Raw genomic sequence first — 18779 nt, forward strand, 5'->3', positions numbered from 1 at the left:
TCTTTTAAGTAGTAAAATGGCAATGTTTTCAAGGCATGTTAGCAGGATAAGGAGTCATTTTTATACCAAAGGTTATTTTTTCAAATGAAGCTGGAGTCATAGAAACTCAGAATCAATTTCTAGGCCAGTCTTTTACTCTGTCTGTAACTCAGTTTTTACACCTTGACAGTGGTTATCAGTCTTGACCTGAATATTTCTAGAAAGATTATTATCATATGAACTCTCACTTTAATTTTAGGGAGCACTTGTTAGAAAATTCATATTTCATAATTAGTCAAATCTGTAATTCTCTTCTAGTCATTGTTCTTGTTTCCACAGGAAGCTATTTACAGGCATGACAGCATAAGCTTTCTGCAGCTGTATTCACAGCATTGGGGAAAAAAATAAAAAAAGACATCTAACTTAAATTCATGTTCGTGCACACACACACATGCACAACTGAGTGCACACATATGCACTGGAAAGACAAGAAGAATAGATGTGATTCTGACACCAACCAAATGAGGGAAGAGAATGAGGAAAAGAGATGCAAAAAGGCCTATGCTGAGAATAAGTTGTGCTGATGTTATAGAACCACAAAGATGTGTCTTAAAGGTGCTTAATATGGGAACAGACAGATGCAGGCTGATTAGAATTTTGTTTAAATGCCTACTCTTGATTAAGAATATCAAAGCACACTGCACAAACAAGTAGTAGAACAGATCACAGGAAAAAGTAATAGGTGAGTTAACTAATTCTGATTAATAAATATTAGAAAGGGTCTAGGTTGATACAATCTCCCGAGAGGGAAGTTGGAATATAGCTATCTTATCTTGATCATGAATTCAGCTGTGTCTATTATTTACAATGAGAAAACTTGGGCCAAGTTACACAGTCTCATTGGATCAAGCAACTACCTAACAAGGCAAAATCATGCTTCTTACAGCACTTCAGAAGAGCTATGAACTTGTTCACACATTCTCCCTCTCCGCTCTTTGTTTCTAGTTCTCTCTTAGTCTCAGAAACCCACATGATTAAATTAAAATCTCAAAATTCAATGCTGTATGGTATCTATAATTCTAAAGGTCCCATCACAAATAGTCTTCACCACACTTACTACATATATTCATACAGTGAGTATTTAATTGATAAGATAAAGAGAGAAATAAATACGGATATCTTTTAAAAACGATTTACTCCAGAGATGCTTACTTTACCACATTATTTTGTAACATCAATTATTTTGATCTCTAGAACAAAATGCTTTGATAATCTACTAGTTATCTCAGTTTTGTCAAAGTGATGCAGAGCAAAGGAGGAGTGAAATGAGATCATTAAGATGAGGGTATAAACTCAGTACATTTTCTTTTTTTTTTATTCATTTATTCATATGTGCATACATTGTTTGGGCCATTTCTCCTCTCCTGCCCCCTCCCGCCCTTTCCCTCTCCCCCTGTACATTTTCAATGGTCTCTATAAGATAAATCCATAAGACTTAGTATCCTTATTTTAGTAAGAATAAGAAACTGTAGATTCTATAAATTCTGAAATGTCTGGAAGCAAAATCTCTGATCTAGAAACTTATCCAGACATATGATATAAGAAGATCAACTGCATTTTATAAAAAGCAAGACAGTTTATGCAAGAAATAGTGGGAAAGTATATACTCATACATATCTATGTGTGCTGGAAGGATACCTAAAAGTAAACACAGACTTTCACTTATTTTATATTAGTTTTATTGGTGTGAATATTTTGTTTTCCTTTAGATTTTTTTCTCTTGGCTTTTGAAGTTACTGCACAGTTACTTTAAGAAGAAATGGAAAGCAACAGCTTACTTGTTTTCTGCATTTATTCATGACTTTACTGAATAAATCTTGACCTCCTACTAAGGTCCACATGGAGGTTAAATGTATGCTCTCTTCATGCATAGATGGATAGAACATCTCGTGCAGTGGAGAAGCTTCATGAACACAAATGTACAGAGCAGTTCTGGTACAGGTTGGTGCCTTCAGGACTTCTGTACTGATTATTAAAATGTTGAGGGCATCTTTACTGATTCATACATAAGCAGAAAGATTACTTAAAACTCTGATAAAGTCAAGGTTCAAGCAAAAATGCCTAGAAGAGCTCACATTTTTAACCAAGATATGAGTTAATACCTCTCATTTGTCCTGAAACATTAAATTCTGCCTAACTAAAACCTGCATTTCAGTGAGTAATTTGGTGACTTCATTTATAAATAGAAATACTGAATATTTCATAAAACTTAGAAATAATCTGAATGTAATTGCTTCAGTTCAGGAAAAGCTGAGAGTAAAATTAGCTCAATGAAGAGACCATGGACATAGGATGATTTTCTACCAATGAAACCTATAAGCCACTTAATAATAATAATAACCAAATTTATGGCACAAAAACAGATACGAAGACCAGTAGAACAGAATAGAGGACCCGGATATGAATCCACACAGCTATGCCCACCTTATTTTTGACAAAGGTGCCAAAAACATACAATGGAGAAAAGACAGCCTCTTCAACAAATGTTGCTAGGAAAAATGCTTATCTGCCTGCAAGAAATTGAAACTAGATGCATGTTTATTACTCTGTACTAGTATCAACTCAAAATGGATCAAGGACCTTCATATCATACTTGAAATTCTGAAGTTAGTACAGGAAAGAGCACGGAGTACTCAGGCAAGGACTTTCCCAATAGAACCCCAGCAGCTCAGCAGCTAAGAGAAGGAATGGACAAATGGGACTACATAAAATTAAAAAGCTTCTGCACAACAAAAGAAATGGTCTCTAAACTGAACAGACCACCCACAGAGTGGGAGAAAATATTTGCCAGCTATACATCGGACAAAGGAATGATAACCAGAATATACAAGAAGCTCAAAAAACTAAACTCTCCCCAAATCAATGAACCAATAAAGAAATAAGCAACTGACCTAAACAGAAGTTTTTCAAAAGAGGAAATTCAAATGGCCAAAAAGCACATGAAAAAATGCTCACATCTCTGACCATAAAGGAAAAGCAAATCAAAACCACACTAAGATTCTACCTCACCCCTGTTAGAATAGCCATCATCAAAAACACAATGAACAACAGGTGTTGTCGAGGATGTGGGGATAAAGGAACCCTCATACACTGCTGATGGGAATGCAAGCTAGTGCAACCACTCTGGAAAACAATATGGAGGCTTCTTAAAAAACTAAGCATATATCTGCCATATGATCCAGCAATCCCACTCCTAGGGATATATCCAAAGGAATGCAACTCAGGTTAATACAGAGGCACTTGCACACCCATGTTTATTGCAGCACTATTCACAATAGCAAAGTTATGGAAACAGCCAAGATGCCCCACTACTGACGAATGGATTAAGAAAATGTGGTATTTATACACAATGGAATTTTACTCAGCCATGAAGAAGAATGAAATCTTATCATTTGCAAGTAATTAGATGGAACTGAAGAACAGATTTGAGAAGAATCTGTACTATGACACAGCACTTGTAAGCACTTTAATGAATGATAGGCATATATACATATACAGTACAGCATGCTGCATAGCACTTTAACAATCTTATATATTATTTGTGCTTCCACATACATCATTTGGTGAGCAAATTGCATGCAAAGGTATACGTGTATCTGTGTATATATATTTATATATTCCTAGGTGTGTATGTATTTTACAAATTGCAAAATGATTTAATTTACATAAATGTATTGGTATGAGTATTTTAAATATATTAATGAGTATTTTGAGTGCACTAATATACTAAATAAGAATTTTAGATATAGCCCTTAGATCCACATCTGAGTAGTTATGGGTTCACAGAGGAGGTGATGTCTGGCTCTACGGACAGGGGTAGAAGGATTCTGACAGAGAATGTGCCATCTGGGCTGACCCTTATGCAGAGGCATTTGTGGGTATTTCAGGAAGAAAGGAAAGACAGGGAAGAGCACAACACATGTGAGAATTCTGAGTGGGTACAGGGGAGGTATAGTCACAACTGGCCTTTGTACATCAAAGGGAAGAGTCTGGATTTTACGCAATGCTTAGCATTAGATCAATGAGATTCAGAAAGTAAAGAAACATCAGATTTGCACTTAAGAAAATTAACTATGAATGGCAGAAGGAGGAAGGGAAGTTTAAAAGGAATTTAAAAATCACATTTGTGCTTTTAGGTAACTATGGAGACAAGCATTTCTGGATTACAGGGAAAAGAAACATGAGAAAAAGAGACCTATTAAAAAATTGCATGAGAAGAAATACATTCATTCACTTAATAAATATTTATTAAATGAATTGAGCACTTGGGAATTGAGCACTTGGGTCTGCCAGGCACTGAAGACAGCAATGGAAAAATGATTAAAAATCCTTATCCTCATGGTTATCATCCTATTTTATAGTATGGGAAAATGACTAACATTCATATAACACTTAGTTTGTGCCAACCATTAATTTAAAATGTTTACATCTGTTAAGTTATTTAAGATAAACTTCAATGTGGTTGCAATGGAACCAATGGCCATGGAGTTATCTATAGGAATTTGACTCAACAAAAATTCAGGAAGCAGGTAAAACTGACTAGATTTAGTAACTGGGTAAACATGGATAGTGAAACAATATGACATTCCAATTTAAGCAGTGAGAATAACTTTGAGAAACTATTTCTTAAATGGCTAAATGCAGTCTATCTTTCTTAATTTTATGGTTTTCGATGCAAAGCACTTTATTTTCAGCTGTTTCTGCATCAAATAAAGAGAAGAATTATGGGAACACAAAATGGTTCTTTCCTGTCTCCATGATTTCTGAAGTCCTCCGACCAGTTTTACCACTTAATTTTAAATTTCTGAAGTGGCTCTCTTGAACTATGCTTGAAACAGTGTTTTCAGTGTTCTCAACTCATGCCTCTCACAGCTACCTCAGTGGAGTTAGAGGTAGCAGGTGGCATATTACCAAAATGAAATGATTAAACCTTTCTGTACTGAAGAATCCAGAAAGAAACGAAGAGTAGGTGCTTTTGCTTTCATTCTTGAAGACAGCTCTTGGGACAAAAAGAGAATTGTGACCCAAGTTCCTTCATCAAAAGGTACCACAAAGGGTGTTATTTCCCAAGCTAAGCTCAAAATTAACATGAAGAACAAAAATAATTCTAAATTGGAAACTAAACATAGTTTCCAATTATTCTCTCCATCTTTCTCTTTAAATTTCTTTGTTCTAAGAATGCTGATAGTATAATAAATCTTACATTAAGTGATAATTAGCTATTATCATTCCAGAAACTTCTCCCTTAGCAACAGTGAATTCTAAAGGTAAACTACCTACCTGCAGGAATAATGTTTCTTTAACATGATATTTATTCCATGCATAAGAAGTAGTTTATATATAGATACTTGGCAATTGACTTTTTGATTGTCAAAGGCAGAGCCAAATTAAAAGATTAGAATTTTTAACAAGTTCACAGTAACTGTTACAAAACAGACTGTTAATAAAAATGATTTTTTTATTAACACAATTTTGCTTTAATAAAATGTACATTATGAAATCAATCTACATTTGTGAAGTAAAGCACCTATACTCTGTGTGTATTGTACCTACTTATCAATTTTTCACAAAGGTCAAGTTCAATAAATCTTATTTTTCATTACATGCAATCAGGATTAAGTTTGACATTTGTCCCTTTCACCTCACTGGAATATTAGAGAAAGACATGTAGCTTTAATACTTAGCAGGTAGAAAGTTTGTTATTGTAGCTACTAAATAAAATCCATTTATTACCCAAACCACTATTATAAGAGCATCAGGATTATAAGATTTTAAAAAGAAGGCAGATTTCCTCTAATCTTACAGGAAAATAGATTTTACATTTTCATTACATTAAATCAAGAAGTAATTGCTAACTACAAATTGTTCCCAGAAGCAATATTTGGTTCTTTAATTAAGAAACAGGTCAGGTAGGTAAACATACACACAGCACTCATTTTTCAGTGACCACAACAGAGAATTTCAAGGTATATGCTATTCTTAGTGTTTACATTTATGAATATTCTCAAAGGTGCATTTATTTTATTACTTTTTCTTTACAACATTCAGTACATGGGATAGCTGTGTACTATAGTGACTACAGCATTCTATACATATACTAAACATATTGAGGTAGTTCTAAGACCTGAATAAGCACAGAGTTTTATCAGTGTCTTTAACCTGTTTTGACTTGCCTACTAGACATTTGCAAACAAAACTGCCCTTTGAGTTTTGCATTTGCTAAGCCCAGATATTTTGGAGTGCTACATTTTGTGAAAATCAGGTTTTTAACTTTAGTCTTCAAACTTATAAAATTTATACTTCTAGCCAGTGAAAGAGAGAAATAAAACATGCAAGATGAGCTCAAGAGATACAGAGTTTTGTATTTTTGTTATTTGATCTTAGGGAAAATTCCTCATTAATATTTTTAATGAAAATCTTAGTCAAGCTACTTATGACTGTGAAAGAACTATGAAGCATTTGTAGCCCTTAAACTCTGAATTAAAGAAAGGTTTACTACCTATCTACCTTTCCCTCCACAGATGTCCCCCAACTCACCAACTAAAATAGTCAAATTGTACAGACAGAGCTGCTGTGAGAAAGACAGGAAAAGGGAAAGACGGGAGAGGGAGAGAAAGAGAAAAACAGAAGTTTAAAAAAAAGCAACAACAAAGACAAGATAAGAAAATAAGAAGGAAAAAAAAAAGAAGAGAAGAGAAGAAATTGAACATGGTGGTGCGTATCTGTAATCCCAGCACTCAGGAGGCTAAAGCAGGAGAATTTTGAGTTTGAGCCCAGCCTGGGTTACACAGTGAGACCCTGTTTAAAAAAATAAGCAAGCAAACAAACAAATCAAAACAAGCAAGAAGGAGAGGAGATGGGGAGAAAACGAGAGAGGAGGAGAGGAGGAAGAAGCTTTGGAAGCTCTCAGAGGAGCCACAGAAGCAGGAGCTGTGATTCTCCACAGATACTCCTAAGTGACAGGATCTCTGTGACATGAATGACCTTATTTTCATGCATTATCTTACCTGATCCTCAAGAGAACCCCAATAAGTCAGCACTACTATTATCCCCACTTTGCAAATGAAACAGAGGCTAAGAAAGTTTCAGCCACTTGCATCAGCGTCACATCAGTAATTATGGCAAAGGCAGAACTTGCATTTCTTCTTGTTCTGACTGCAAGGACTGTGCTCCTAACTGCAACGGAAGGGAAGCTAAGCAGGGCTTCCTGCGTGCTCATGTCAAAGAAGAGGGCCATCTCATAATCGATACGTGCAAGCTGACCTCTTAACATTCTTCCTTTAAATCTATGCACAGCCTCTACATTCCCATCTCAGGAAATGGCACCACTATTCTCTGCAGACCATGAAACCCAGAATCATGTTTAAGGTCTCCTTTGCCTTACCCAATAATCCAATCCATCAAGAAGTCTATAGATTTAGACTCCACATTGTATTAGGCCTTTCCACATCACATCTGTCTTACTGCATTGGTCTCCTTCAGAATGGTCTCCCTCCCTTTTTCCACCTACCACCCTTTCATTGATTCTCTACAGCTTGAAGACTCATCTTAACATACAAATGGAAGCATCTTGCTTCTTTGCTTTAAAACAATTTGATGGCTTCCTTTTTCCTTACAACAAATTTAAATCACTGGATGTTCAGGTCTTACACCATCAGGTTGAAGTTCTGCTCTCCAGCATCATCTTGCATAGCTATCAGGTTTGTTCATGGAACTCCAGAAAGGCAGGGGCCCTTCTGGTAACCTAAACACCAATGCTCAGAACCTTCACACATTCTGCTTTTAATGTTTCTTCCTGCCTTCTTGTGGTAGCTACATCTCATCCTATGTTTAAATGTCCCCTTTCCTGATAGCTGCATTTCAATGTTAAAACCTTCAGAATACTTTAGAAAATGAATAAATGTTTTGTCATTTTGTCTATCACTTTACCCTAAGAATGCATCCCAATCAAAGACCATGGACTATTATACTCATTATTCTCTTCCCACATCCTAATAGACACCAGAAACAAAGTGGGTACTATAAAAAATGTTGAATAGTTCAATAAATAAATGAATAGGGAATCCCTTTTTAGCAAATAAATTTCACCATAAAAACTCTTGACTCATCTTTCACAATCCATTCTGATTCTCTGTCACTTTCTTCTCTCCTGTCTAGAATTACAGAGTAACACTACTATTGTAAACTTGCTCATTCAAAACCACCTTGAGTTTTTCCTAGCTACCCAGAGCAAATGTAAATAGAATGGGATATTACTGAATTATGCAATAAGTACCACAAGTAAATATTTGATTTGAGATTATGGTATTTTAATCACCTGTGAAAGATTTGCTTAATTTTGAAAGGTGACTATCAATTGTTCCGAGTACAAATATGGAATCATATTTAAGTCTCTAGATATGTGTCTGATAATGATTCATACTCACCCAAACACTTAATGACTTAGGAAAGTGTCCTCTGAAAAATAGCCAATAAAAGACATGTGTTCTTAAGGAATAGGTAATAAAATTCAGTTTATACTTTTCTAGCTAAAGGGTGTGACTTTTTTCATGGACACAAAACAGGTCTATTAGTTGAGTCATGCTTTCTAGGCAAGGATCCAGCCTAGAAAGACTTTGATGACCTGAACTATTCTGAACTGCTCAATGAAAAAAGAAAGCCCTCAAACATTTGTAGCCATAGTAACCAACACTCCTTCCCAGGATCTATATTCTAGTAGGTCTTGTGCTCTCTTTCAGATTAGAAATATTTGTATCAGTGCCTGGCATTATGTTATCATCTTATTATAACTCTAGGCACCAGTACCCTTCCTCTGGTTCTCACAGCAATTAATTTTATTGTCAAGAATACTTGCTTTTTTTTTCCTTTAAGCCAAATACATCAGTATAATCTTTTAATTCTTTTACTCAAGCCTCATTTTTTCTATGTAGCATACTTATTTATATTTTTCAAGCTTTATCCTTAAATTCAAGTGAATTATCAGTAATTACTTTACCTTATACCATGGGATGATGGTTACTCATATACTTTATATCTAGAATGAAGAACTTCTATTGGCTCATTGTGGTTGAATATTTGGTGTCAAATATGGAATAAAATTTGAAAGCCTTGACCTTAACTGACATTTCATAGATAAAAATGACTTTGCAGCTTCTTCTACTATGTCAAGAGCTATTTATATCTTTCAATAGCTAATGAATTAAGGATCTTGGCAGATGGGAAATTGGGCAGCAAAAGGCATAATCAAAGAGAGCAACAACAACAAAAAAATGCTTGGCTGTGAGCCAGATGCACTCTAACGGCCAACACAGATATTATGTCTGCTGCTCCAGTTTCCATGCCAAGACTGGAAGGCAAAGCTCACTTAGACCACATGCCCATGTCATATGAGAGTTCAAAGGAGGAAGCAGCAAACCGGTTTTCATAATGAAGTGAAAAGTAAGGCTCCTCTTAAGCTGTGTATCAAGCCAAATGATCACATATCCTAACTCTTTCTTATGCCTATTAAGAAACATCTTGGGGGATGGGAGTGCAGCTCAGTGATTATGGAGTTTGTCTAGTGAGCTCTGGGTTTTCCTCCCCAGCAACAAACAAACACAGACACAGAAACACACACACACACACACACACACACAGAGGTAAATCAAGAAACATTTTGAATTTGATGTTGAGGCCTTGCTATTTAAAACAGAATAATAGTAAGTCACAATACCTTTTTAATGAGGATAAAGGATAATTTATGATAAATCACTTTTATTTCTCTGCCTGTCATAATGTTGCCTTTATCATACATGAGGAAGAAAACCAGGATGACCAAAACCAGAAATACTATGGTAAAGGCTCTGGCTTAAAAAATTCAGTAAATTATGATAGAAAATGTCTATTTCTCTTTAAAGTTTCAATTGTATAATTGTTTATATATTTTTCCTAAAAATAATCTTTTAAGAACAATATAAGCTCTAAATTGGTACGCTTTTCAATCACAGCTATATTTCACTGAAGATTTCAAAGGAATTTTCACAGCTGTTGGTTTCCAAATGTGTTTATAAATGTGAAAGCTTTACTAAGAATCTTTCTTGGTGCCACAGGGATTTAAATTAGAGGTAGGATAAGAGAATGTTCTAAAGGAATGCAAAGATCTTGTGAAAATTGTTCGCAGGAACTTTTCTTAGAATACTATTTAATTGATCTTTGTATAAAAATGAATGGTTCTTCCTCCCATTTTTCACTTCATTCATTTTAATATTTGTTAAGTATTTGCTATATGTTCAACTCTGAGTAGGCACTGAGATACAAAGACTAATGTATTCTTTTGATATGAAGGAATTCCTTCTCTCCTAGTGGAGGTCTTCACATTAACAATCATAGGATGACATTCTTGCTGTAAATAAAGTTAGGGATAGAAGCACAAAGAAGGGTGTAACTAACTTCCTCATCATGATATAGGGAACAGCTTTGGAGAAGAAATGATACTTGAGCTGGGTGCTGAAGAGTGATTAACAGTCATTATGGTTGAGGGTAGGACATGCCTAGAATAGTTATGTAAGGCTGGCTTTCACATCACTATAAAGAGAGCAGTTCCTGAAACAAAAAAATTTTAAAAAGGAGCAGAAAAGTACTTTCATGTTAGAATACCTTATGGAAAAACAACCAAGAGTTGAATGCTGAGGAGGAATCAAGTGAGAATGTGTTCAACTATTAAGGGTGATGCCAAGGTATGAGATCTAGAATTAGAATTCAAAGGCAGTCATCAAAGGAAGATGCATTTCTCAGGTCTGTAGTGCTATCCTGTGAGTTACTCTCATGAAGATATCAAGGGTGAAATCAAGAAGAAGTCACATTAGCTAAACCTGTACATGATTGCTATGGATACTTAAACACACAAGTCTGTTGGAGGAAGCCACAGATAACTGGAATATATTCCTGAACTTCAGAGTCTGACCTTATAGCACACCATGGATCAATCGTGAGAAGTGACAGAACTCCTGAGAGACGGGCTAACGCTTACACGTCATTAATATTCCACTAAACATATTTCACTGTTAAATAATCATTTTAAGAAGTACACTATGATTCCAGGGAAGAGTACTACAAAGTTTAGGGAAGTATGATCTTTAAAACATTTTTTTGGTAGTGTAAAAGTTTGAACTCAGGACCTTCTGCTTGCTAGGCAGGCGCTCTACCACTTGAGCCATGCATCCAGCACTTTCTGCTTTCTTGTTTTTAAAGATAGGGTCTCCTGATTTTTGCCCAGGATGGCCTTGGGCCACAATCTTCTTACTTATGCCTGCTGCATAGCTGGAATTGCAGGTGTGTGCCAGTAAGCCTGATTACTTTTACACTATTTTGAAATACAACTGCACACTCCAGAAGACACAAAGCTTTATGTATGCCCTATCAGAACACCCTATTCTGACTTCATTCTTATCTGTTAAACATTCCTAAAAACTTAGTGTGGGGAATCCAGAACGGCTCGAGTCCCCTCTTATGACTGTCTAAACAGGTGTGAAACTTATCAGTTTTCACTATTTGGGGGGGAGACTATGATTCAAATCAGTCTGTTGCTTGTCTGTACAACTTGAAGGAGGTCAGTTACTAATTTCTGTGCCCTGGTTTCCTCATTTGCCATGTAGATACATATTTTTGCTATTTTTTGAGATTCAGGGGATGTTATGAAGGTTAAATTGCATAAGCAAGAATAAATTTTGTAGAAGTTCTAAAGATTAGTTGAAAGAGCTCTAAGCTCTAGCTATCTCTGTGTGCTTGTATGTACACAATGCTAGATTAGCCAAAGTATACTAAGTCCAAATACAGTAGTGTCCCCCTGAGGTACAAATCCTGACATTATCTATTCTTCACTGCTTTTCTCTTCTGTCATTTGGTAATTAACTTCAAAGTGCTCCTAAACCTGCAATGTAGTGACTATGTCATAAGCACTATCCCTTGATTGGTGGGTCAATTATGTGTGACCACCAATAGAAGGAGAATCCTGTGGTCACCTGGCCTCTTATCACAACACAATGAAATCTGAAGCAAGTGCTTTTACCCTTCTGTCTCCATCTTTCCACCCATTCTTGATCCCTGACACTAAGTTTTATTTTTAGGATTATTCAAGGGTTGTTTGCCCCAGTAATTCCTTTAGATGGTTACCCTTCTAAGACCAATCTTGTAGATGCGAAGAAGTGAATTCAGTACATTGGAAAGAGAATTGGTAGTAGAGGAATTCTTAATTTTATGCCATGTACTTGACTGGCTTCCTAGATGTGAAATATTGGAAACAGTTCATCCATTTCATGGGGATGATTTATGGGTATGTGTGCTATCATTGTGTAAAGTATATGACAATAAATCACCTCAGCCAGTACTCTGTAAGCTTAAATACTACTGAATTTCTCATTCAAACATTAGACTGCTTATAATGCAAAAATTCTTTAAAAAATCAGGTTAACTCAGTTTTTGAGCTACATATATGATTTTTAAAAAAAAATGTTTTAGTCTTGCAGGTTTCTGTGCCTATTCTGTCAAAGGAAGGTTTCTTACATCAGGGAAGTTAAGGCAAACTGTTTAGTAACAGCTTTCCAGAATCTGCCTGAACCCCATAAGTAATGCTATGAGGGTGGAGGAGGGTAAAGAAGATCTCTGGAATTTTTCTTTCCATATGAAACCAAGGCTCTGGAAAAGCTCCAGAAATGATTTCATTTCTATTTCCATAAACACAAAGATCATCTTTAGAGACCTCACCACATTTTCAGCAATTCTAAAAAAATAATCCCAGGGGAAGGATATAAGGGAAGGGTGAAAGAGGGTGAATTTTGTGGAAGTATTATGTACTCATGCTTGAAAATGGAAAAATGAGACCTGTTGCAACTATTCTTAGAACAGAGTAAGGGGGATAAAAGAGAATGATAGAGTGGGTGTATTTAACTAAGATATATTGTAAGCACTTTTGTAAATGTCACAATGTAGCCCCAATGCAACATGATAACAAAAATTAAATTAAATTAAAATAAGCTCAGCCTCTTCAGTTGTCATTCCTCCCTTAATATTTTGATATATGATATGCATGTTTTCCAAAGTTTGTATACAAGATCATAATTTTAAAGTAAATGTTACCACCATTCCACCTAGCTATGGATGTGTAGAAAGAGTAGAATAACTGTGTGTGTGTGTGTGTGTGTGTGTACGTACATGTGTGTGTATGAATGGGGAAAAGGCAAATTTTTTTACAGTACAGGCTACACTATCTTAAAATAATTGTAGCCTTGGATTTTGAACTTTTCTTGCAATTTTAAAGAAAAACACGTTGCTATTGAGGTTTATACAGTCATTCTGAGAGATAAATCTGATGTCTTGAAACAATATTTGATTATTTCAGTTTCTTTCAGCAAATTTTCCCTCCCTTTTAGCTGCAAGATTCAGCAAATAGATTATTGTGTATTATGAAAAACAGGACCTGCCACGGGGAGGTCACACATGAGAAGGGTAGGGTAAAAGAAGAAAGTTAAGGTGAATATGGTTGATGTACTCCCTATACAATAATTAATATAGCATTTTTAAACTGATTGAAACAATCATAAGAAATGGACTAAAGTAGATAGAGGAAATGAACCAAATCGGGCTATAATACATATATACATGGAAATGACAGAAGGAAATTCCCTGTGTAGCTTTCTTAAACAAGCAAAAATGTCATTTCTTTTTCCTTTCTTTTGCAAAATCAGAGAATAGGAGGGCCAAACATGCTCTGCCTGGGGGAGTTGATACCAGCAGAAATGAGTAGGTAGGGAATGGGTTTAAGAGGGTGAATATGGTGCAAATACTGTGTACACATAAATGTAAATAGAAAAATACCTGTTGAAACTGTTTCTCAAATGGAGGGAAGGGGGGATAAAGGAGAATGGTGGAGAGGGTGAATTCAAGATGATATATTGTAAGAAACTTTATAAATGCCACAATGTACCCCTACCCAGCACAACAATAAAATGAAAAAATAAGACAATGAAAAAAACAAATAGATTATTGTGTATAAGTTGGTTTCTGTCTTAGAACTTTGTTTCTTACTGAGATTCCTTTTATCAATATAGAAAGAATACTAAATGATGATTTGGTTACTCTCAAAATAAAGACATAAGCTAAATTAAGCTTCTGATTTATAGTAGGAATCAAATAATGGAGCCAAGTTAGCATACTTTTTAGCTTCTTTGGCATCCATCCAACAGATGTCATTTTTGAGAGCTGTGATCATGTGTGTCCAGTGATATTTTAAACAAATGCTATTTAATGCTTCAATAAATATGCAGAGTAAGGAGTCAATCTTTTTGAAATGAATGACTTAATGCTTTGCCGTTTAAAAAAAGAATCATAAGAGAACAGATCAGACTGAATCTGAATCATTTCTCTTCTCCTTCTCTCAAGTGTGCCCTCACGTCCCCTGTCCTCTTACACAACACATGTACTTAGTGAGGCACCTTCACCTCCCAGGAGGGCAAGCAAAAACAAAAAATGTCTTTAAAATCAGTGCAGTGGTGGCCAGTTTTTCTCATAGTCCACAGGGTAAGGAAGAAGATCCACTGGGAGCTGAGCAGAGTGAGTGACTGTCAGTTGGTTTGGGGTGTGTGATGACAATAATATTACTCGGGAAACTTAAATTGGAAGTCTTATTCCATTCACTACAGTGTTCTTCAGAGTTGGCCAAGAAAAATGATCACCTACACTAGGTCACAAATGTCCCCCAAACTAAGAAAATCATTAAGCATCCAGAAAAGGCTGAGATAAAACAGAACTTTATTTAGCACTGAGGTCTTGGTGAGGACGACACCTTATCCACTAGCATTAGTTCTTGCAGTATCAGGTACAAACTAAGAAAAGGGATCCCATTTGGGCAGACACACCCGGGTGGGCGCATGGCTGTGAGTGGAGCTGGGTTAGATTCCAATCCAACATCTCCTGTCACCTCAAGCACTCAGGTTCATACAAAGCATAATTTGAACAACTGGATACAGAGATCTTATTTATACAAATCTCTCTCTCTCTCTCTTCTTACAAACCATAGTACAAAAATAATACAACTAGAACATTTATCTATAGTCATTACAGGGTAGGATTGTGAAAATTTTCTATAGCAAATGCCAAATTTATTCTGCATAAATTTGCATAAGCTTAACATGATACCTGTTAAAAATTCCTTATAAGAACAACCAAGAAAAGTCCCTCTCCTGTGTTTTACTACCAAGAGAATGGGATACTTACCACCATCTTCAACCACAAAATGGAATATATCACTTGTGGCATTAGCTCCTTCTTGTAAGACATAACATATTTTCATCTCATCAATGTCAGCTAGAAAATAACCAAAAAACAAGATGATGAATTACTTGAGCAAAAATGATGACTTGTTACTTAGGCTAAATTCTATTGGCTATTACTTTCTATAAACATTTTTAGATCCTCTTCTAAGGGGAACAGTACTATATTAATTCTCTGACCTCGAAGCCCCTTGATTTCAGCTGTCCCCTGGAAATCTGATCCTTACACAGATATAGAGTACAAGACTTAGATTATAATAATAGCAAGGTGTTGCCCCTTCCAATGGTGTTTGCACGTTCACGTACCAAAGGAATGGCTATCTAAATAAGGAATGTCAGACACCATGACAGGTGGAAAGGAAGATATTTTGAGGCATGGCAGATTTCCTGGTCCTCTTGAAATTACATCTTTTGACTCCCTGTAGTGCTGTGAGCCAGTCCTACAGGGAGGCAAAGGAAAGAGTGAGGAGTGCCTCCCCATTCTAGCTCATTTTCTTACATTTTGTGGTAGAGCAGGCTATTTTAAGCACTCCAAAATTTGAAAGGAAAAACAAAGTGAGATTTTTAAAATCCCACATATTGAAATAACTATCATGATTCAATGTTAGACAGCAAAAAATATCTACAAAAGAATGGAAGTTTTTACTCATAGTAGAAAGTTATACCACGTCACAAATGCTCCTTACACTGCTTCCTACTCTATCAAATCCACTGACATAGATTTGTTTTCAAATCTAAGGCATAATTTTTAAATTTTATTCATTGTTTTACCAGTGCCAGACAACATAATAAAACAAATATCATTCTGTTCTGTGATACTCACAATCCATTGTTATTTGATCTGCTCCAATCAGTGAGTTTCTAAGGTTACATAAAGTGAGATCATAGCTAAAAATAGCTCCAACAACAGTAAGTAATATTTATTTGTCTAATTGTGTTTTTCTGTCTCCTAAAAGTTTCACTAAGTTCCATTTATGGATTTCAAAGGCATTTTATATATAGGACAATGGGTCTGTCAAAGAATTATCTCAAGTGAGGTGCGAGGTCTTTGGGTCAACTATGAATTGCTACAGCTTCTTTACAGACGTGAAATGTGTGTTCTATCCTGGCTCATGAAATTTTGATGTTGATTCACTTACAATCAGGAATCTGATTTTATTATTAACAGTATCCACTTGCTAGTAGAGTCTTAGAAGTTGAACAAATCCTGTACCATTTTATTTCTGTCTCTACCATAATTCTCCACATTTTCTGACTTGTGTCATTTATATGTATCTGTATGGCTATCATTTCTAATACATTGAAAACTTGTGAGTTTTTTTTCCCATCTTAACTTCCCACAGTCCTTTTCTCAAAGTCTTCTACCCAGGCTCAAGTGTTTTCTTAATTTAAGATGAAGGAGCTGAGTGGTGGTAGAACACACCTGCATCCCTACCCACACATGTGTGAGTTTCTGCAGGGGTAAGGAGTGCAGCCCCCTGCACAGCTCTTGACTTGTTTACTCTAAACTCAGCTTTTGTAATCTTCCCCTTATCAGTAAGGAATGAAGCAAACTCTGCTGACTATACATGCCTACCATGGGGATAATAACCTCTGGCCAGGAAAGGAAGTCTCTTATCCAATGCTCTCACCTTTTCTTTAATTTTATAAGAAAATCTAAAGGCTCTTCTAGGAAATAAGAAAAAGAGTTTTTTTAGTACACACACAACATTCAGTGCCACTATTTTCTTCAGCAAAAATATAATATTTAGGAATTTCATTGAAATAAATCACTGCTTTAAAACTGAATTTTAAGAACTTTCTTTTATCAGGTAAAGAGAACATGAATGTAATTATATGACATTCAAGTGTCACATTTTCTTACCAAATTAAGGCATATGAAATTGATTAGATGGCACATACTTTCATTTTCCCTGTAACTTTGTTACAACTACTTTACAGATAAAAAAAAAAGACTCTTTTGAAATTCCAAGAGATAAAGACTTTGATCATAATATTGTTATATTACAGCTAACACTGAAAATAACATAAACATACTGTAGCTATGCATAAACACTAGCTTTCTAAAGGCACACAAGTATTAAGAAGACAAAAATCTAATAGCTAAAATGTTTTCTTTAAGCAATCATCTAAGAATTAGCTAGTTTTTTCTAATTGTTTAATATGCATTACATGTATTTCAGCTCATCTACCCCATTGTTCATGGTTTTTATTCTAAACTCGTTAATATGCCTGGTAACCACACCTGGTTCAAACTCTTTGGGGATGTTTCTGTCTTCCTGAAAACTTATAAATTAGCCCCCAAAATACATCATTATGAATTCTTTGTAGAGTCCAGATACTATAATTTAGACCTGGAGGTAAAGGGGTAGAAAGGAGAGGGAAATCTTGGGAAAGAGGTGAAATTTGATGTCAATAATTTCTCTAACCTGGTTAATTTTACAATGTTTACCTAAAATGAATTTTAACAAGCTCTAGAAACAAATTCATTTTTTTCTCCTAACAGTCATTTCATCTATCAACTTAGGAATAACCTTCTCTGTCCACCTTTGCTAAACTGACAACTAGGTATATTGAAAAATCCATCCAAGTAATAGTTTTCCTCATCCCTTCACAATAAAGCAAAAATAAAAACAAATTTAAAAGATTGCATAGCCCTTTCTCTAAACACTGTTTTCATTTCTCCTACTGGAAGAACAGCCATAAAAACTGTCTGATGCAGCTTTCTCCATTTTTAGTCACTTATCTAATCTCTGTAAATAACTGCTATGAACCAAACTCTAGCCTTCACTTGCTCAAATGAGTGCTGTATGATTGCATACCAACAGTTTCCTAGTCAATATTTGAATTTGTATTTGAATGTGATAATTTCCTTTAAAAAGGATATTTTTAAAGTATCATAAACTTTATAATGAACTTATAACTACGTTTACAATGACCATAAAAATTAATTATGGCAAACTCAAAGTCAACTGCTGATAATAAGATAACATAATTTTAGAATTCAATATTGAAGAAATAATATCCCAGTATTTGCAGCTGTTGTACTTGGTCCATAGAATTTAAAGTAAATCACTTGCTTGTCTTCACTAAAAATTCTTTTAAAAAACCTCCAAAATCAGATTTTCTTTTTAACTCAGTGGAGGGATTTGAAGTGCCATTTTTTATCCTCTAACATATGCCTTTCATCTTCTTCACTTTCCATGAAAATAAACTAGGCTAAAATTGTGTGGCATCACTATCCTAAGAAGGCCTTCACACAAAAGTTTCCTGCTGGTTTTGCATGTCACTTGGCACTCTGGGGTTTTCCTGTCCCTGCAGGCCCTGGGATATTATTCAGGCTTTCAGCCAAGAATCAGGAGGTTAGAGTGTGAGACTATTTGCCAGAATCAAAAAGAAGTAGTTCTCTTTAATACTACATTTTTAACATCCATG

At 35.3% G+C, this 18779-nt stretch overlaps 1 protein-coding gene across 1 annotated transcript in view; it reads right to left on the reverse strand.

Annotated features, from left to right (window-relative positions):
- Frem2 (FRAS1 related extracellular matrix 2) overlaps positions 1-18779 on the reverse strand; it is a 160410-nt gene that overhangs the window by 134703 nt on the left and 6928 nt on the right. Inside the window, exon 2 of the mRNA XM_020184528.2 lies at positions 15289-15378. Coding sequence (XP_020040117.2) covers positions 15289-15378 — 90 coding nt within the window. The remainder of the gene's footprint in view (positions 1-15288; positions 15379-18779) is intronic.

The sequence above is a fragment of the Castor canadensis genome, chromosome 10, assembly GCF_047511655.1.
Source record: "Castor canadensis chromosome 10, mCasCan1.hap1v2, whole genome shotgun sequence".
Classification (NCBI taxonomy): domain Eukaryota; kingdom Metazoa; phylum Chordata; class Mammalia; order Rodentia; family Castoridae; genus Castor; species Castor canadensis.